Raw genomic sequence first — 21,426 nt, forward strand, 5'->3', positions numbered from 1 at the left:
AGGAAGCTAAGATTCAGAAAGGTACCCAAGCTTATAAGGTTAGTAGCGGTTAAACCCATGTTCTTAATTCAGGTCATCTGATTTCAAGTTCTGTTCATGATAACAGTACAGGGGTTGGCAGACTATAATCCACAGGTCTTTTTTTGTACAGCTGGAAGCTAAGAATGATTTTTACATTTTTTAAGTGTTGTAAAAAAGGAGGAAGAGGAACATGTAACAAACATTGTATGTGGCCTATAAAGCCTAATATACTTACTCAGCACACAGTAGAGTGGAAAGAGTATAGATTTTGCTATCAGACAGATGTGGATTAAACTCTGTATACCAACACAGAGTAAAAGTGTGCATGTTACTTGACCATTTGTAGCTCAGTTTTTCTCATCTCTAAAATGGGCATGTATGACATATAATAAGTAAATCAGATCTTTCTAAAGGACCACAGGTTCTTAAGTTAAGAAATTATCTTTTGAAGTGTGTATGGTTTTCTTAGAATTTTCTAAATAAAAAACAGACTAAAGCAACACAATAAAAATGTAACTTAAAGGATTTTAAAATTTGGAAAGTTCCAAATATTTAGTGTTTACCCCATTTTTTTTGCTTAGATCAAATGCATCTTTGACTAACAACCAGAACTTAATCCAGAGTCTAAAGGAAGATTTAAATAAAGTAAGAACTGAAAAGGAAAACATCCAGAAGGACTTAGATGCCAAAATAATTGATATTCAAGAAAAAGTTAAAACTATTACTCAAGTCAAGAAAATTGGGCGTAGGTACAAGACTCAATATGAAGAACTTAAAGCACAACAAGATAAGGTATTTTGAACTGTTTTTTTTTTAATTTATTCTTCATATATATATTATCATTTTTTGATAACACAGTTTTGATATACACAGTTTACACAGTTTTATGTATATATTTGGATATATGGGTGGATATATATTTGGATACATATATAAATATTTGGATAACTTACAAAAACCTTATTCATAATTTTTAATTATTGGTTTTTAGATTCTAAGCAAGGGTAAGCTTATATGTGATATCTTTATTTGGTTTAAGATTTGCTCTTGGGGCTTCCCTGGTGGCATAGTGGTTGGGAGTCCGCCTGCCAATGCAGGGGACACGGGTTCGAGCCCTGGTCTGGGAAGATCCCACATGCTGCAGAGCAGCTGGGCCCGTGCACCACAACTACTGAGCCTGTGCTCAAGGACCCGTGCTCTGCAACAAGAGAGGCCACCGCGATGAGAGGCCCGCGCACCGCAACAAAGAGTAGCCCCCGCTCACTGCAAGGAAGCCTGTGCACAGCAACGAAGAACCAACACAGCCAAAAATTAATTAATTAATTAATTAAATTTAAAAAAAAAAAGATTTGCTCTTTAGTATGTCCCAAAATGAACTATAAATTCATATAGAGATAGTAGTAAATGCTAGATATTTTAATTCAGTTTCCCAATTTCAAATATTGCTCCTTTTCAAAACTATGTTCTTGTAACTCATTGCTGACTGAAATTGTGTATATCAAAAAATACTTGTTCTTGGGCTTCCCTGGTGGTGCAGTGGTTGAGAGTCCACCTGCCGACGCAGGGGACTCGGGTTCGTGCCCCAGTCTGGGAGGATGCCGCGGAGCGGCTGGGCCCGTGAGCCGTGGCTGCTGAGCCTGTGCATCCGGAGCCTGTGCTCCGCAATGGGAGAGGCCACAACAGTAAGAGGCCCGAGTATCGCAAAAAAAAAAAAAATACTAGTTCTTTTTAATTGATCAGGTTGTGTTACAGTTTTAAATAAGTAGTCTGTGTTAACCACCTACCAAAAAGAATTTTTAAATCCTTGTTTTACTTTGGATCTGAATTTTGTTTTTAATTCCCAGTGGTAAAGAACTTGTATATTGACTTTATTGTGTATTTAGCACGTTAGACGAAAAAACATATAAAGAAAAAATTTCAAAATTCTTACCTCTCAGTTAACCATTGTTAGCACTTTAGTATGCTTTCGTTTACATATGAGTGATTTGTTTTTCCAAATAATTCTGTGTTAAATAATGCATCAGCATTTTGATTAGCTGGTTAATACCTAGTTGTATGGAAAGCCCTAACCTGTTTAATAGCTTACTTTTGGACATTAAAGTTGTTCCATAGAAGATTTATCTATGAATACCCTTAAAAATAAATTTCTTTACATACTTATGATTATTTTCTTAGATGAATTTGCAGAATTGTTGACTAATGTGCAAGTATATACTCTTTGTCATCTTAGGTCATGGAGACCTCAGCTCAGTCTTCTGGAGAACATCAGGAACAGCATGTCTCAGTCCAGGAAATGCAGGAGCTCAAAGAAACCCTTAACCAAGCTGAAACAAAGTCAAAATCACTCGAGAGTCAGGTGGAGAATCTGCAGAAGGTATGAGCAGAAGAGTAGTGGAAGGTGTTGAAGGAATTGTTTTCTTGTTGAAAAGCTAAAGAAATACAATTGAATTTTACTCAGTCATAAAAAGGAATTTTGGGAAAAAAAATGTGTTAAACACTGATACTTTCTCTTATATGGAAAGGTATATATTTTATCCTTTTACTTTGAATGACTTATGTATGTAAATAATACCTAATCATCTTTAAGTGTTCACTTACTTGGTTTGACCACCATTTTATATTTATACTTCCATTTAATCTAAATAAGCAAATTAATAAGTTTTACATTTGAAGTCTGTAGGGCATACAGTTATATAGATTTCATTGAATTACATGGTGCATACTTCATCTTCCTTTAAAAGACATTATCTGAAAAAGAGATGGAAGCAAGAAGTCTCCAGGAACAGACTGTGCAGCTTCAATCTGAACTTTCACGACTTCGTCAGGACCTTCAAGATAGAACCACACAGGAGGAACAGCTCCGACAGCAGATAACTGAAAAGGAAGAAAAAACAAGAAAGGCTATTGTAGCAGCAAAATCAAAAATTGCACATTTAGCTGGTAAGTTTCTGTATACTTTAAGATTTGAACTTGATAGTGAAAGTTGGTTACTTGATTCAGGCTAAAAATTAAGTAGAAAAGAAAAGTAAATACTATAAAGTGACTTCTGTGTATGTGCATGTGTGCTTTAGATATTTAGGTTTATTTAATTAGACACAAATTACAGCAATTTTAATTTTCAAGTGATGAGGATGTCAGTAATTTTTTTATGAAATCTTTCTTAATTGTTAACTGGTAGTAGATAGTAGATAGAGAGTACAGCCATCCTTCTGCTTTACTGTGTAACTATTACTACCTTTTAATGGTGATCCTTTGGGTCCACAGTATACTGTCCAGAAGCCTTCTGTAAATTCTTAGACAGCATCAGATCTTACCAGCCAAATAAGTTTTCTGTGCCTCACTTCACTGAGGGCCCCTTTAGCCCTTCAGGGAGAATATCATGTCAAATTTATGAGGAGCCCAGTGCTACAATGCTCAGGGCCTTACTGCACCTTGCTTACCAGTCTGCTAGTAGGTAAATAAGATGCCAAATCAGTTGAGTTTTATTATATGCAGCTTTTTAAATGATCTCTATAGTGCCCCTGGCAACTTATTTCATAAAAGAAGTTTCTTAATTATTCTTGAGTATATGCTGTAGGTTATATGAAATGAAAATTTTATAATTCCTAATATATTAAAATATTAAAGATCATATGAAAGGGCTCCTGCTGACTAGTTTATGGTAGATCCTTTGTCTTTTTGAGATCTTAGGAAAAGTAAAATGTTTTATTTTGGAATATATTTTATATTGGAGTAATAAAGCAAATACAGATAGGTTTAGAACTTTACTTACTGAGATGTGTATCAGAATTATTGTGGATGTTAAAGTTCAGGAATAGAATCTGATACGACTTTTGAGTACTCATTACGCACATAAATGCATTTTATTTCCAGTGTTTGATTTTGATATTAATAGAATCATGTGGTTACTTCTTTAGGTGTAAAAGATCAGCTAACTAAAGAAAATGAGGAGCTTAAACAAAGGAATGGAGCCTTAGATCAGCAGAAAGATGAACTGGATGTTCGTATGACTGCTCTTAAGTCCCAGTATGAAGGTCGAATTAGTCGCTTGGAAAGAGAACTCAGGGAGCATCAAGAGAGACACCTTGAGCAGAGAGATGAGCCTCAAGAACCTACTAATAAGGTAATTAGCTAATTCGGTTTAAGTGACAAATCATCTTTGCCCTGTGCATTTTACTTGAAGATGTCTGGTGATTTAGGAGCCTTTGTCAGACTGAATTTTGACTAAACCAGGTATATAGAAAGAATTAACAAGTAAAGTAATTTGATGGCACCGTTTAGTGGACTCTTGTGGGATAGGCACAGTAATCCATAGTTTTCTTTTTATAGGTCCCAGAACAGCAGAGACAGATCACGTTGAAAACAGCTCCAACTTCTGGTGAAAGAGGAATGTGAGTTTTGTTCTTTGACAGTCTGTTTGCAGTCTGTTCCCTGTTTTTCTTTTAAAATACGGGAAGGATCTAGTGATCTTTGGGGAGAAAAAATTAAAATATGTAACTAAAGAGCCATTTATCCTGTGCAAAACTGCATCGTGTAGTTGTTGAGATTTTTTTTTCCAGAAGTCTTGTTTTCAGTATACTTTCAGTCCTATCAGATAGGTAGAGCTTTGTGACAGAGAAAGTGTCTTTCATCTTTTAGTTTGTGATTGACTTCTAAGATAGGCTACTAATGTTCCCTGTGATGTTATATGATACAAGGATAAAAGACTGAGCACAGTTGAATACTTTTTACATTGTCAGGATGCAGCACTGCAGAACATTTCCTGCACAGTTTTTAATGCTTAAGTTCAAAACCTCTTCAATAAGAGTTTTGTAATATTTAGTGAACAAAAAATGTAGAACTATACTGAACTGTCTCTTTAATTTTTTTTCTAATCTGCCAAAGGTCTACCCAAAGCAGTGTTAGGAAAACAGAGTTAATAAGGTCTGAATGCATATTAAGGTCATAATTATTAGACACTCACTTCAAGAAGCATATGTGCTTTGCTTTTGATAGAGTATATGTATTTTATAAAGAATATTTTTAGTAATTTTTTATGATTTATTATTCTTGCATTTTCCCCTCTGTAAGTGCCAGCACATCAGACCCTCCAACAGCCAATATCAAGCCAACTCCTGTTGTGTCTACTCCAAGTAAAGTGACAGCTGCAGCTATGGCTGGGAATAAGTCAACACCTAGGGCTAGTATCCGCCCAATGGTTACACCTGCAACTGTTACAAATCCTACTACTACCCCAACAGCTACAGTGATGCCCACTACACAAGTGGAATCACAAGAAGGTAAGTAAAATAATAACAGGTCTGATTGAACTGTTTACTTAGATTTATTACAAGAAGATGACAGTAACTTCAAGGATAAATGAGGCTTCCACTAAAGCTAAAGTCAGACCTCATGTAAAAGTGGGCATTTAATATTTTCAGGTGTATGCCTCCTGGGATACTTGTTAATGTAGCATATTTCCTCCCTCCGTTCCTTTTTGCTTTTTGTGTTTTGAAGCTAAAGAAGGAGAGAAATACACCCCTATAAGTATATGGCATGCTTTTCCAGGACCAAATTTTTTACCTCTATTAGCTAAGAAGGATGATATGAAAGCCACTTCAGAAAACCATATTAAATCACTGGTTCAACCCAAACATCAACTTCTTCCCTGATAAACTGTCTGACCTTGTAATTGCTTTCTGCACTTTCTTCCCATGTCACTTTCTTACTCATTACAACAATTACAGCCACATTTTATTCAGTTGAATACATGTTTTTTTATTCCGCTAGATTGAGCTCCTCAAGGGTAGGAATTTGTTTCTCTCATTGTTTAATCCCTTTACCCAACCCCAAGATAGGTGTCAGTAAAAGTTACTAAATGCAATTTTCTTAGATCCTTGTCTTAACAAATGTTAGAATTCAGTAAACTAAGTGTTTAGAAATATATAACACGTATATATGCTGTGAAAGGACAGAATATTTTATTTGAACTACATTCAGTAAAATAATTATGAGATATATTACCAGTTAAACTTAACAGTCATTTTATATTAGTTGAAAACAAAATGATACTTAATAAAAACTTATAATTTGACTTTGAGTTTCTTAATGTCATTTTATTTGGTCATTTACATAGAATAATAGATGCAAAAACAGTTTATTTATTTAATTCAGCCAACAGTTTACTGCACACTCTATGTCTGTCACATAGGCAATACAAAATTGCATAATACATTACTTTTACCCTCAGTGTTTTTTGTCTAGTGAGTGGAAGAGGTATGTACATAAATAACTATGCAAAATGTCACCTATAAGAGAATAGGGAAGGACAATTCCAGCTTTGGTAAAAGTAGAAAACTTAATATATTAAATGTTTTAATTATTTTTCAGCCATGCAATCAGAAGGGCCTGTGGAACATGTTCCAGTTTTCGGAAGCACAAGTGGATCTGTTCGTTCTACTAGTCCTAACGTCCAGCCTTCTATCCCTCAACCCATTTTAACTGTTCAGCAACAAACACAGGCTACGGCTTTTGTGCAGCCCACTCAACAGAGTCATCCTCAGATCGAGCCTACAAATCAAGAGCTATCCCCAAACATAGTGGAGGTGGTTCAGAGTTCACCAGTTGAGCGTCCTTCTACTTCCACAGCAGTGTTTGGCACTGGTAAGATTAATTTTAAAATGAGGTTAGAGTAGACCTGTGAATTTATAGTTTCTTGAGTGTAATACATAGTTTGAATGTTCTTTGTACCTACTTGTTTTCTATCAGGTATTAAAATGGATGACGATATTCCTAACATCTTATTTTATGTTTACTGCTGACTTCTATTTTAGGTCACTCGTTTTTGTCACTAAGATCTTTCTTCCTTTCCAGTTATTTTTTGACTAATTTTAAAGGTGATACAACCTGAAACTTATTTTATATACAGTTGACCCTTGAACAACACAGGTTTGAACTTTGTGGTCCACTTAAATGTGGATTTTTTTCAATAGTAAACACTACAGTACTATACATCCTCAGTTGGTTGAATCTGCAGACATGAAGGAATGGCTGATATGGAGGGCCAGCACCCCTAACCCCTGAGTTGTTCAAGGGTCAGCTATAACTTAATACAAGTCCTGAGAACTAAAAGATATCTAGAAGAAGATTAAGTAAGAATTTTCAAGTCTAAACGTACAAGGAAAATTTTTTTATCCAAGGAGTCCTGGGTTTTATAAATTATAAGATGGCCCTATATAAGCTTTGTGAGTAGCAATTCTGTATCAGTACAGTCACAGTGAGTCAGATGTATTGTTGTAGAAGTTGATTGGCTTTATTAACCAAAGGTTAAGACCATTGATTCAGAGCGTAAATTGCTCTTTGTTTACACATAGATTAGCAGGAACAAATTATGTTGTTCTGTCCAAATTTTTACCATGTTTTTTTTTTAGTTAAATGACCAAGATATTTTTTAAATTAACTTTGTCTAAATTGAGTGATTATCACGCTCTAATTCAAGGTTTAAATTATGTAATTTCAAAGTGTCGGCTACCCCAAGTTCTTCTTTGCCGAAGCGCACACGTGAAGAGGAAGAAGATAGCACCATAGAAGCATCAGACCAGATCTCTGACGATACAGTGGAAATGCCTCTTCCAAAGAAGTTGAAAAGTGTTACACCTGTAGGAACTGAGGTGTGTAAAGATCTTTCTGTTTACTTTTACTTCTACCGATAGACCCAAGGTATTCTTTCAGTTACAACATTATTAAGAGAATGGACCTTTTGGGATCAAAATCCAGAAAACTCTCTTGTTGAACTTACTGTAAAATTTCCACTGAAAACCCAGGTATTGTTGCTGTTGCCAACACTGTTTTATATTCCTTGAGTATGTTTAATTGAATTAGTTCCCATTTCAATTTTTAAAACACAGTTACAAAAACGTAGGATGAATTCCATTTCAATTTTTTTTTTAATTTAAAGAATAAGGAAGTTATAGTCTCATGGGAATTTTAAACTGGTACCTGCCATCTTTTTCTCTGATTGACCAAAATGGTATTCCTTTATTTTCTTTTGTTGAAGATAAGTTGTAATGAATTGTTTTATTATCAAGCATTGAGACTACTAAATTAATTTCACTTGCATATATTTAATTAATGTTCATAAACCTTATTTTGTATATACCAAAGAGGAATGTGATTGTTTATATTTTATAAGTAAATATAAGTGAACATTTCTGATGTACAGCTTCATAAAATTACAGATTTGAGTTTTGTTTTATTGGGAGAACTCACTGACCAGGTGATGCTTCATCTAGTGAACTGATATGGTTACCACACTTGTATGTCATGATTCAGGAAGAAGTTATGGCAGAAGAAAGTACTGATGGAGAGGTAGAGACTCAAGTATACAACCAAGATTCTCAAGATTCCATTGGAGAAGTAAGTAAAACATACTTAAAGTAAACAAATTATTGCTTTTAGTGAATGAAATGAGCTTTGACAAATTGAAATATTATTTGGACTTCTGTTTTCAATTTGCTGCTTTTATGTTTAATGAAATATTGTTAGAATTACCAATGCTGTTTCTGCTTTACTTCTAATTAGTATCCTGCCTTCTAAACTTTATTAAAGCAATGTTTTTGTTTATAGTTAGCATAGATTTTCCAAGCTAAGGTTGTCATGAGTAAAGATTACCCACTCTGTTTCATTTGGAAGGATGAGCTGGTTGAGTCTTGAGTTAATCAATAAGTGCCCCATTTGGTATCCTTTGTTGCTCCCCTCTATTGCTTCCCTTACTGAATTAAAATAATCTGTGAAAGGAAACACATTTGTGTACCTCTTCATCTTTTGAACTCACATTGAGGCTTCTCCAGAGGCAGCCTAACTAATGGGAATGCATAGACTCTGAAATTACAAAGCTCTGGCTTCTGTTCCTAACTCTACCACTTAGAAGCTGTGTGACTGTAAGCAAGACATTAATTCTCCTAAGCCTCAATTTTGTCATAAGATAACATAATTTTTAGTTTTGTAGAGTACCTAAAATAGTACCTGCCACATATTAGGCACTCAAATTATTGCTTTTCTTCCATTCCTCCGCCCTACAAATTGAGAGTTCATAATTTATAGTAATTCATATTTATAGTAATATTATAATATTAGTTAACACAACTCATTATTATATGCCAAGTGTGGTTCTGAAATATTTGCATTTATTAACTGATTTAATCCTCATAAGAAATCTTGCAACAGGGTTCCCTGTTTTACAGGTGAAGAAACCAATGCCCAGCTAAGTCATGCACCCAGGTTTTCATAGCATTGGAGCTAGGATTTGAACTCAGGCTGTCTGGTTTCCATTTGTCTTGTTAAGCTTGAAACAGTACTTTCTGTCTGGATAAATTTTTAGGATCATTTTATTCTAAAATTATTTTATCTGTATAAAGGAATTGTTTCAGGCTAATCATAAGTAACCATAGATTGCAAGTAAATGTTAGTTTCTTAGATGCATTAATTTTGTAAGTTAATTTTTTCCGTTTTCCTTGGTTAAGAACAGAAAACTAAACCTCCAAGATGAATATGTAATACTCTAAATGACATCGATTTTGTGTATATTTCAGAGCGGGTCATACCTGAAGAGCATAATAACAATTTTGAAATAAGATGTGAATTTCTGTGTTATTGCCAGGCTTGGTTAAATTATACTGAAATCTTTTGTGCAAAGCTTTTTCTTGAGATTGGCAAAATTGTCTGTGACTCAAAAGTGCCTTTGGGCTTTCCATTTTGTCTTCTTGCACTGTCTACTTAGTGTGTGAAAGTGTAACAGTTCATTTTTCTAATTTTCTGACAATGAAGCAGATGTTCTAAGTGTTGCTTTTCTTGAAATAAGCATGTTAGTTTGTTACGTTTTTAGTTATACCATGACTTACTCATATTTTCCATTACAGTAAACATCTTTATGAATGATTTAGTTCATAAGACATTGTTTCTGGCTTGTATAAAAGAGATTTTGGAATTCCCTGGCAGTCCAGTGGTTAGGGCTCCTTGCTCCCGCTGCAGGGGCATAGGTTTGATCCCTGATCACGGAACTAAGATCCCACATGCCGTGTGGCATGGCCAAAAAAAAACAGATTTTGCTGAGTGCTGAACTAAAATAAAAAGTAAACGTTTAAATTTTTATAGTAAATACCAAAAAATAAAGTTAAATTGCAGTTTATTTCAGTAGCTAAAAAATGGAATTGTGAGGAAATAGATTAAGGGAAGAATTATTTTTACGTCTGGTATATCTTTAATGCAGCTTAAAGGCTTAAGATGGAGTTTTGAGAGGGGGAGAAGTATTTTTGTAAAAAGACAATTATAATAGTTTGTTTTATTTAGTGTGTTTTACACAGTATTTCTGATTTGGGGAAAATTTTTTGTCTTTTTTAAAATTATATGTTGCAGTTCCATGGATAGTCTTTTTTCTGCCTTTGGTCCGCACTATTAACTAACCATGTTGGGTGTTGAGCTTGAAATATGGCTAGTCCAAACTGGCATGTTCTTAAGTGTGAAATATACATTGGATTTTGAAGACTTATTACAAATTTTAAAATGTAGGATTAATAATTTTTATATAGGTTACATGTTGAAATTTTGGGCTATATTAAATTATTGTTAAAATTGATCTCACCTGCTTTTTTTTTTTTATGTGACTGCTAAAAAATTTTAAATTCCATATGGGAAATGTATTGTGGCTCACATTATACTTCTGATGGACAACACTCATCTACAGTACCACACTGGTAGATTTGACACATATATACATGTGTGTCTACATAAAATGTTTTCTCTCTTTTTTATTGGAGTATTACCCAGTGGGATTTATAATAATTCTTCTATAGGAAGACTGTAAAGAAACTCAAAGCATTTATTTTAAATTAATTCTGCTTTCAAAACTGTATTTTTAAAAATAAAATTCTGGTAGTCCATAAGTATTCTTTAGCCTTTACTTATATCTACAGTATGTCACTGATAGTTTTAAGTATACTTGACTTTATTTATTTGTTTGTTTATTCATTTATCTTTTGCTTTTAAAGGGAGTCACCCAGGGAGATTATACACCAATGGAAGACAGTGAAGAAACCTCTCAGTCTCTACAAATAGACCTTGGACCTCTTCAATCAGATCAGCAAACAACATCATCACAAGATGGTCAAGGCAAAGGAGATGATGTCATTGTAATTGACAGTGATGATGAAGAGGAGGATGATGATGAAAATGATGGGGAACATGAGGTAAATTTGGATTTGAAATCTTGTATTGTTTTAAACTGCTGGATGAAATGCTGAAATCCTTGGGAATACTAATGCATCAACCAGTAAATTCTGATTCCCCATCACTTTAAATAGATTATTATGCTTTTCTTTTATCCTGATTAGTTATGCACTTAACATTTTGAATAGAACAAGTGATGGAAAATCTCATTTTTTTTAAATGATTACTGAGTCCTTTAGAATTTGTTAGATTAATTAAACTTAATCTTAAATCTCACTGATAAGTGACTATAGACTTAATTGTAAGCACTGTGGTTTCTGGAAATAAAAAGGGTTTTTTTTTCTTGTGGAGCCCTTATAGTTCTTTTCAAAAGAATGTCATGATAATTAAAACATATTCTAAGTGAAACTTGGCATTTTATTTTGGGAGTTAATCCTATATTGACAGCTTCTCGTTTTTAGATTCCTTTATTAATCAATGTTTTTTAAAAGCTTATAGCATAGTATAATTTCACCATTTTCTTATTCAATGCCACATTTTAAATTTAGAATTAAAGTGGACCACTTGACATTCTGTGGACATCTGGGAGCTTTAATCTTTGAATTGATCTCATATGAATAGTTAGAATTCAGAGTTGATTATTACTGTACTAATTCCAGTAAGCTTCACAGTTTTGATACTTGCTGCCACTGAAGTAATCCCATATAACTTTCAGGACAACTCCTGTATCCTGGTCAATAATGAGTCACTTAAATTTCTAACCATGGTATCAAGATATGCAGAACACATGTACCATGTCCTAGATCTTTATTTATACTTGGGGATTTTTTACTAGGATTATGAAGAAGATGAAGAAGAAGACGATGATGATGAAGATGACACAGGGATGGGAGACGAGGGTGAAGATAGTAATGAAGGCACTGGTAGTGCAGATGGCAACGATGGGTATGAAGCTGATGATGCTGAGGTAACTGGCTAGAATTTTGACAATCAGTTTTCTTTAAGAACTTGCTTAGTATTGTTTTTCAAGAATATAAAAAGGCTTGTATTCTCAGAACACTACAGCTTTTCTTATCTTTGGGTTTTTGTTTGTTTCTACTGTGGTTTGGTTTGGTTAATTATTTTTTAAGGTAACTACTTGATTTATTTGCATTTAGCATTCATATTTTGTTTTTAGGGTGGTGATGGGACTGATCCAGGTACAGAAACAGAAGAAAGTATGGGTGGAGGTGAAAGTAATCAGAGAGCAGCTGATTCTCAAAACAGTGGTGAGATTTGGTTTTGTTTTTCTTTCTTTATGTTTTGTTTTGTTTTTTTAGTCTCTTTTTAATTGAACACTTTTAATATTTTAACCTGACGTTTTCTAAACTAGGACTGCACTTAATTATCACATAGGTAATAAAACTTGGTTAATAAACTGGCAAGCAAAAGACTGGCTCTTGTTCTTGCTTTGTCATTATCATTCTCATAAAGTCTACTATGTTTATATCTAAAATGTAGTCATTATACTATTTTTTCTACCTCATTGGTCTGCTGTAAGATTCAAAAATTTTAAATCTACAAAGCATTATAAATGCCATGTGTTGCTGCTGCTCTTAAGTAGAAATTTAAGTCAGGGACTTCTAATAGTAATGGCAGTTCACAACCAGAAGAGGTCAGTCTAATCAGGCTACATGTTTCAAGATTTGTGGGTGTAGGAGTTTTGCAGTGTTGTCCAGTTTTCCAATGAATAAAAGATTTTTTCATCAATATAGCACACCTTTTGTTAATTCTTGAAAGGATGAGTCCTGGAGGTCAGCTGGACTGTTATAGGCAGTAAAGAATTATGGAATTCATAGAAAATAATTTTATTTTAGAATGGTTTTAAAATGTTTTTTTAAAGAATTGGTGATCGTCTAGTATGCCATTCTGGTTTTAACAAATACTGAGCCAGAATCATTAATAGTAATATAATAAAAACTTTATATATGTAGACTAGTGGGAAAACAGTATATCTGAGTTTCTGTGTAGGCCTGTATATTTAAAAGTGCAAATTGTATGCTCATTTGAATTAAAGAAAGCAAAGGCAGGCAATCTTTTCAACTTTTAATTGTTTAAGAGAAAAATAAACTAATGAAGACTGAACCATATAATGAAAATAGTGTTGCTTTTTAAGGGAGATGAGCTAAGGAGAGAGATTAATTATAATAATTTACGTTTTCTAAAACATTTTATGGATTTAAGAAACACCTTTTTTGTGTCACATAATTGGGTTATAAAGGGAAATTTTTTTGCCTCTTTAGGTAATATCACTAGAAGCTAAGTCTTGTGAGGGTGGGTGTTCATAGCCATTTTTCCTAGATACAAAACATATAACAGATGCTCATTGAATACTTGTTGGAGACTTCCTTTTATTTTTTACAATCAAGCAAAAATATGCCTAGTAGTCTAGATAATTTTAAGTTAGTAGATGGATTTGGTACATTGCTAGTAATTACAAAATAAGTGCTTTTTCTGAGCAACTATACTTGTACTGAACTATTTAATTCTTACAGTAAGCCTATCAGATTCAGGTACCAGTGAAGAATCTGAGAAGCAGAAGCAAAGTGATATAACCAAGATCACATAGCTATTAAGTGTTAAAGCTGGCTATTTACAATAGCCAGGACATGGACGCAACCTAAGTGTCCATCGACAGATGAATGGATAAAGAAGATGTGGCACGTATATGCAATGGAACATTACTCAGCCATAAAAAGAAACGAAATTGAGTTATTTGTAGTGAGGTGGATGGGCCTAGAGTCTGTCATACAGAGTGAAGTAAGTCAGAAAGAGAAAAACAAATACCGTATGCTAACACATATATATGGAATTTTTTTAAAAAGGTCATGAAGAACCTAGGGGCAAGATGGGAATAAAGACTGAGACCTACTAGAGAATGGACTTGAGGATACAGGGAGGGGGAAGGGTAAGCTGGGACAAAGTGAGAGAGTGGCATGGAGTTATATATACTACCAAATGTAAAATAGATAGCTAGTGGGAAGCAGTCGCATAGCACAAGGAAATCAGCTCGGTGCTTTGTGACCACCTAGAGGGGTGGGATAGGGAGGGTGGGAGGGAGGGAGATGCAAGAGGGAAGAGATGTGGGGATATATGTATATGTATAACTGATGCACTTTGTGATAAAGCAGAAACTAACACACGATTGTAAAGCAATTATACTCCAATAAAAACGTTTAAAAAACAAAAAGTGTTAGGGCTGGAATCTGATTCTAGACCTCAGACTTTTAAACTACTAAATTGATATCGTATTCAACTTTTCACTTCTGTTGTTTTACTTTGTATGTAGAAGACCTAGACATCTGAAGGGCCGTTGAAATTCAAAATTTAGGAAAACCAGAATATGAAAGTTATTGTAAGGCTTTTTACCAATCTCCTTCACCCTGTTTGAGTGTAATACTAATAACTGTAGTGGTCTGATCTTTAGGTAATTTGCCTATTTTAATAATATGAGCCAAAATTTATTAAATGTTTATTTTATCATGTGTTAAGCTAGGTGCTTTATGTCCATTATTTGATATCTTCAGAAAAATGTTTCTTGTACGTTACATTTTTGTTCCATTAACCAACCAAATAAATAGAAGGGAGTTGCTAAGTCCATACCAGTGTTAACTGCACACCCAGTATCTCTGGGTCTACCACACCTCACTACTTTTTTTCTGAAAATATTAGGTGAACATTCCGAGTGGTAAGATTTATACTTCTAGGGATTGTCCAAGTTACTTTGTGGTAAACATAATTGTTCAAAGTAAGCTTCTCTCTTCCTATAGGTGAAGGAAATACCGGTACTGCAGAGTCCTCTTTTTCCCAGGAGATTTCTAGAGAACAACAGCCATCATCAGCATCTGAAAGACAGACCCCTCGAGCACCTCAGTCACCAAGACGCCCACCACACCCACTTCCCCCAAGACTGACCATTCATGCTCCACCTCAAGAGTTAGGACCACCAGTTCAGGTATTAAAAATACTAGTCATTCTGAAAATTTTACTTGAAAACATGTTGGGTTTTTTCTCCCTTTCTTTCCATTAGTAATTACTTTGTTTTTCCCCAGAAATTAAGTGAACGTTCTAATGTTTGGTGTATTTTTGTAAAATTTTTGAGCTGAAACTAATCTCTGAATTATTTTCCCTGAAATATGGCAGTAATTTACTTCATAGAGGAAGTGAACTTTGGAAAGGCAAGGCTTATTAAAGTTGTATATAAAGTGAGATGATTATATTCATAGAAAATAAAAGTCTCCTCGCTGTTTTTACAGGTTAAAGAAAATTTTCTTGGATTTTAATTAAAATAAAATGTATTTCATCATCTGTCCACCATTTGTTTTGAAGGTTTCTTTCTCTAAGGTGCACTTTTTAAAAAAAAAAAAAAAAAAGGAAATTTCTGTTCTGCTTAACAGAACTTCTTTTCCTCTTATTTTTTTGCAATCACATATATTAATATCCACTATTAAAGTTCATGAAAGTGTGCATGACCCTTTCCATGTAACACTCTTTGTAGTAGGATTGGACATCTCTTATCAGAAGCTCTTGAAGAAATAGCAGGAAAAGTACAAAGGCTCTATTAATCATGTAGCTTGAGTCTTACTCTGTAGTGTACTAAACACTGTCAAGTGTAGATTCTACTAAAATACCACTGATGAAGATAACCTCATCTTCTGAAAATATAAAGTCTTACAGGATTGTTTATGGATCCTGCAAAATATGCCAATTCTATCAATTTAGAATTGTCTAAATTGGGAAACAGTTTACAAGTAGTCAGTACGGCTGTTTGAACTCCAAAGGATAATTAAACTTTAAGATCAAAGGATACTTACTAACACTTAAATTAAGGAGATAGGAACTAAGTTAGATCGGAACCTACAAATAGGATCAGAGTTTGGTTTTACATATTGGTTAATATTATCTACTGGCTAATAAAATATTTGTCTCTTGGTTAATATTATAGTCTATAATTAAAAACGTCGTTGTTTACAAAATGGATTTCTTTAGTACTGGTACAAGATTAGTAGCAGTTTTTCCTAAGAAAAATCCCAGTGATTACATTATCTGCTAACATTTCAGTTATTTTATTACCAGCATATAATAAGCCATATCTGTTAATATTTGGTGTTTCTTTCATTGCCTAATTCCTTAAAACAAATGAAATTCCTTTCTTGACATAGAGAATCCAGATGACCCGGAGGCAGTCTGTAGGACGTGGGCTTCAGTTGACTCCAGGAATAGGTGGCATGGTAAGTACCTACCTGTCGTGTAAAAGTGATTCATTTGTTCAGCAGTTATTTGTGTAGTCCATACGTATGCTCCTGTCATGCCTGTTTAGTACTTGTTTTCTGTCTTTTTAGCAGCAGCATTTTTTTGATGATGAAGATAGAACAGTTCCAAGTACCCCAACTCTTGTTGTGCCACATCGTACTGATGGATTTGCTGAAGCAATTCAGTAAGTCAGTGAGAGGGAAACATACTTTGTGACTAATCAAATTCTTCCTGTTTCCCTGTTAACTTGATTACATTTGATTGATTCATTATTTGTTAAGTCCTATGCTATGTACTAAGCAGTTGAGGGTAGGAGGGTTGAGGGTGTAGTGTTGGGGAAAATCACATAGAGGTGAATGAAGTACAGTTGCTTCCATCAGGAATTTGAAATTTAAAGGCAGTATAACAATGGTTAAGAGCATGGACTTTAGAGTTAGAATGCCTGGGTTGGAACCTAGCTGTACTGCTTACTAGCTATGTCAAGTTGCTGGGTTCTCTGTTCCTGAGTATCTTCATTTTATTAATAAGAATAATAATACAATAGTTCTTACCTCATAAGTTGTGAGAATTAAATGAATTTATGTTAACATGTTTATAATATCACCAGGCACATAATAAATGCTTTATAGATGTTGGTGAAGGTATTAGTAATTACAGTGATCATGATGGAAAATATTGTTGTGAAAGCTAAGCATATGCACAACTAATAATAACCTAAACAATCTAGGAGAATAGAGGCATAAGCAATAGGCTTTGTTTATATAAACGAGGGAGTGATTTATTCTAACACTTAGGGGAAGAGAATCTGAGAGGACTTAATGGGGACAACATTAAATTGAGTCTTGGAAAAAAACACCTAAAACTTACTGAGTATTCCCTTGAATCAGTTTATTTAATCTTCATAACTATGAAGATAGATACTATTATTTCATTTACAGATAAGGAAGCACAGAGATGCTAACAAATTTTCCAGAGGTCAGACAGCTAGGAAGTGACTGTTTGTTTATTTCAGACCAGTCTGGCTCTAGAACCTATTTTAACGCTTGTGCTATACCACTCCTTTTAAAGAATAAAAAGACTTTCCACGTGGAAGTGCACATGTTTAATTGTGGCTGAAGTATCAGTTGCATGACAGGATGTACTTGAAGAATAGAATAAAAATGTTTCTACAAACTTGGGGAATGATTGATTTTTCTGTAGTATGTGGCAACATATGGCCGTCAAAACCAGTTTTAAATTTGCTCAGTTAACCACAACTCACCTCAGCTAACACAATTTTACAAGCCAACTGATCATTGTCAGCCCCATCCTTCCAAAAGTCAGCCAGTCAGAAACAGACTCACTCCTAAAGAACTGCTGAGTGCCAGCCAATCAACAACATTCTCACATAGCTCAGAAGAATTTAATGTCCTTCTAGTAGAAGAATAACTTATGGAGACAGGTTTAAAAATTCACCTGAGACTGTCCTTAACTAAAGCAATAGTGTGAAACAGAAAAGAAAATAGATTCAAGAGTTACTACTGAGGTAGAATCCATAAACATCAGTAGCTGACTAGCCAAGAAAGGTTAGGGTAAGGAGTGGGCAAAGAGTGAGATAATGCTATTTTATATCCTGGATTATGGGCAGAAAGATGGATGGTAGTGTTATTAGGTCAGCGAGAAAACAAATTTCTAGCCATCTAATATTAAAGTTTTTTTCTAGACCTTGGGAGCCACCTAGTGAATTCTTTCAGATAAGAAATGGGCTCGAGAGGTGACCTGATTTATCTATGACTAAACGTTGAAAACTGAGACAAAACTTTTTTCATGACTTTATTCTTTTTTTGTTACATTTCGTGTTCAGTTTATGTTGCTTTCAATATATCTACATAGAGATTTCTAGCAGATTCAAGAAATGTGAGGTGTAGTTCAGGACAGCTGAAAGCTATTTATGTATAAATCATGTATATATAGATCACATAATATGAATCACACGATTTATATTGTTGCTAAATTCTTGACAACTGATATTTTGAAAATATTTTCATAAATGAGAATTCCTTTATCAACTTTATTTTCAAACTGTTTTCTTCCTACTTTGTTTATGCTTATTCTTCATTCTTCCTATAGTCTTTCCATCATTGCAGTTTAAACAAGGTAACTTTAAGTGTCATCTTAAATTAATTTTTGTCTGTTTAGTTCCCCACAGGTTGCTGGTGTTCCTAGATTCCGTTTTGGGCCACCTGAAGATATGCCACAAACGAGTTCTAGTCACTCTGATCTTGGCCAACTTGCTTCTCAAGGAGGTAAATCGCTAAATAAAAGCTTAGCTCTCCTGGATTTGCATGTATTTTGATAATAAGCTGTTCTGACATGCTTTTTTTTTAAGTGAGCAAATATTAATGTAAAAAAGTCTATATCTAAATAAACCTTATCCTAATTTATGGAAGAAGCTATAATATATTTACTGCTTATTAAGCACTGCCTTACATATTAGTCTTTCCAACAAAATTTTCAGTTCTTTGGGCATAATGACTAGCTTTTACGTTTGTATCTCTTTTGGCTTTTAATATAGTATCAGGAGTATCTGTTGTGCTAATAAATATACCTAGGTACTAACCAGCCATTTGAAAGTTGTTGGAAGGAATACAGCATATTTTTTGTTTAGTTTGACATTTGACATTCCTAGTTAAGTGTATAAAACTAGTTAGATATTTTCCATTAACATTAAAAATAAGAAAAATAAAATGTTAAAAAAACGTGGAATAAAATGACCCCTAACATAACCAATAGCAGTTGGTTATTTGGACATGAATTGTGCTATTTCTGGAATTAATTACCTTTTAATCATTGGTTGGCATTCATAGAACCCGCTATATTTCTGGGAAGCAATTATGGCATTTTGTAAGTGAATAGGGAATGCATACTGTTTTAATAATAAGCCCAAAACAAAGATTAATCTGCAGCCCTCGTGTAAGTCATGCAATACATCTTAGTCCCTGGTGGTTTAGGATGTGAGGTCTAACACTGCTTCCCTCTACCAATATGAAATTGTGAGTTGACTTCAGAGGAATTCACAATTTTATGTGGCTTTATTATAGGACACTTCCAAGACTTGGAAGTCAGATCTAGGCTTAAATTGGAATGCTACCAGTTTACTAGTAACTTTGGGAAAGTTAATTAATCTCTTTGAAATTCAGTTTCTTTAGCGAAAAGGAGACTAATAATACCTTGCTGTTTTGGTGTAGAGTAGATTCAAACACAGTACCTAGTTCATAGTTGGGCACTCAGTAAAGTTAGCTTGTACAAAACTTATAAGAGCATTTTAGCTGTTTTTTATTTAGGGTTACTTAAATTAGTGTTAGGGAGCTTAAAGGAAACATTTAAATTGTATTTACATTTTTGAGGGGTTTTTTGCTTGATGGGCTAATTGTGGGCTCCAACAAATTTGTGTGTCTCCACTGATTAGTTTTTTTCTTTTAGATGTCTGGGATATTGACAATATTTTGTTCTTTCAATCATTAATATTCAGAATTGTCTTTAGGTTTGGGAATGTATGAAACACCCCTCTTCCTAGCTCACGAAGAGGAGTCAGGTGGCCGAAGTGTTCCCACTACTCCTCTGCAAGTAGCAGCCCCGGGTAGGTATCAAAGGCAGATCAATAGATTATGTGTTATAATGGTAAAATGGAAACCTGTGATATATCTTCTAGCTAAAAATTAGAGAAACCACAAAGTTGTTAAAGTTTTCATTGCTTTTCTGGTCTTTCATTTTTTTCAAGTGACTGTATTTACTGAGAGTACCACCTCTGATGCTTCAGAGCATGCTTCTCAGTCTGTTCCAATGGTGACAACATCCACTGGCACTTTATCCACAACAAATGAAACAGCAACAGGTGATGATGGAGATGAAGTATTTGTGGAGGCAGAATCTGAAGGGTAAATGTTTACCGTGTAATTTTTGCTTGCTTAAACTTGTCAGACTTTTACATATTTTTTTTTAAGCCAGGAAGCAACAGTCTCTTGAGCTGTGTTTTCAATAGCATCCTGTTACAAAAGTAAACTAAGCCATATATTTTGGAAAACTAATATTTGCACAAAATATCATATTTTAAGACTTAAGACATTGTTATTACAGAAGACAAATAATTTTTTAAAAGGTTCTCTCCTTGAAAATTGCATGATGCATTCTAGAACAAAGTATTCTTTAGAATCACCCTTCCATTAATATCGCTGCTTGAACTTTTCCCCAAGAAAGAAGGCTTTCTGTGAAAATTAGGAAATATTAGGAAATGACTCAATTTTCCATTTAGTAGTGGGCTCTCAAGCAAACCTCACCTATTTTTTATTTACGTGCATTTAGAACTTGGTCTGAAACACTAACTTGTTAAAAATCAGAAATCTTCAAGACCTGACTGTTTTTAGCACATCAGTTATAAACAAAGTTTAACAAAAGAAGTATTTCATAACAAATCATCTGGGCTTTTTTAAACCAAAGGAGATGGAGTAATTTAATGGAAAGAACCATTGGACAGTGGTTTTGGAGAAGTTTAACTTTCAAGGTGGAACCTGATTCTTCATAAAATAAAAAAAGTTGGACTGCTTCATAGTCAGAAGCATAGCTATAAGTAGAACCCAGATTTCCTAGGTAGAGCTCAGAGGTTTTGTTTTATTTAGCAACATTTTCTTAGTGTAATTACAGGCCAACTCTAGTATATAAGAAAAAAGGCAGGTCTATTATTATGCCTCTAACACAGTGCTGCTTAATTTGGGGAAAGTTACAGATCCTGCTGAAAATACTAGCTGCCTTTAATTCCATACCATGTATGCAGGTCCCTTTATATATGTCATTTCTAAACCACACAGTGTCTCTGCAAAGTATTATCTCCGTTTTACAAATGAGAAAGCTCAGACTCTGAACATTAAAATAACT

General features: G+C 34.1%; 1 protein-coding gene across 3 annotated transcripts in view; it reads left to right on the forward strand.

Annotated features, from left to right (window-relative positions):
- The window catches only part of TPR (translocated promoter region, nuclear basket protein), a 65,284-nt gene that overhangs the window by 39,515 nt on the left and 4,343 nt on the right, over positions 1-21,426 (forward strand). The window contains exons 32-49 of one of the 3 annotated variants that reach the window (XM_027082997.1): positions 603-813; positions 2,252-2,395; positions 2,763-2,961; positions 3,939-4,144; positions 4,351-4,412; positions 5,092-5,300; positions 6,391-6,663; positions 7,522-7,670; positions 8,332-8,415; positions 11,046-11,243; positions 12,059-12,190; positions 12,401-12,491; positions 15,033-15,217; positions 16,425-16,493; positions 16,605-16,699; positions 18,694-18,800; positions 20,027-20,134; positions 20,276-20,432. In XM_027082997.1, coding sequence (XP_026938798.1) covers positions 603-813; positions 2,252-2,395; positions 2,763-2,961; positions 3,939-4,144; positions 4,351-4,412; positions 5,092-5,300; positions 6,391-6,663; positions 7,522-7,670; positions 8,332-8,415; positions 11,046-11,243; positions 12,059-12,190; positions 12,401-12,491; positions 15,033-15,217; positions 16,425-16,493; positions 16,605-16,699; positions 18,694-18,800; positions 20,027-20,134; positions 20,276-20,432 — 2,679 coding nt within the window. The remainder of the gene's footprint in view (positions 1-602; positions 814-2,251; positions 2,396-2,762; positions 2,962-3,938; positions 4,145-4,350; positions 4,413-5,091; positions 5,301-6,390; positions 6,664-7,521; positions 7,671-8,331; positions 8,416-11,045; positions 11,244-12,058; positions 12,191-12,400; positions 12,492-15,032; positions 15,218-16,424; positions 16,494-16,604; positions 16,700-18,693; positions 18,801-20,026; positions 20,135-20,275; positions 20,433-21,426) is intronic. The other 2 variants (XM_027082995.1, XM_027082996.1) reach the window with 2 other exon arrangements.

Source organism: Aethalodelphis obliquidens, unplaced genomic scaffold (assembly GCF_003676395.1).
Source record: "Aethalodelphis obliquidens isolate GAN/ISIS:26980383/991018 unplaced genomic scaffold, ASM367639v1 scaffold48, whole genome shotgun sequence".
Classification (NCBI taxonomy): domain Eukaryota; kingdom Metazoa; phylum Chordata; class Mammalia; order Artiodactyla; family Delphinidae; genus Aethalodelphis; species Aethalodelphis obliquidens.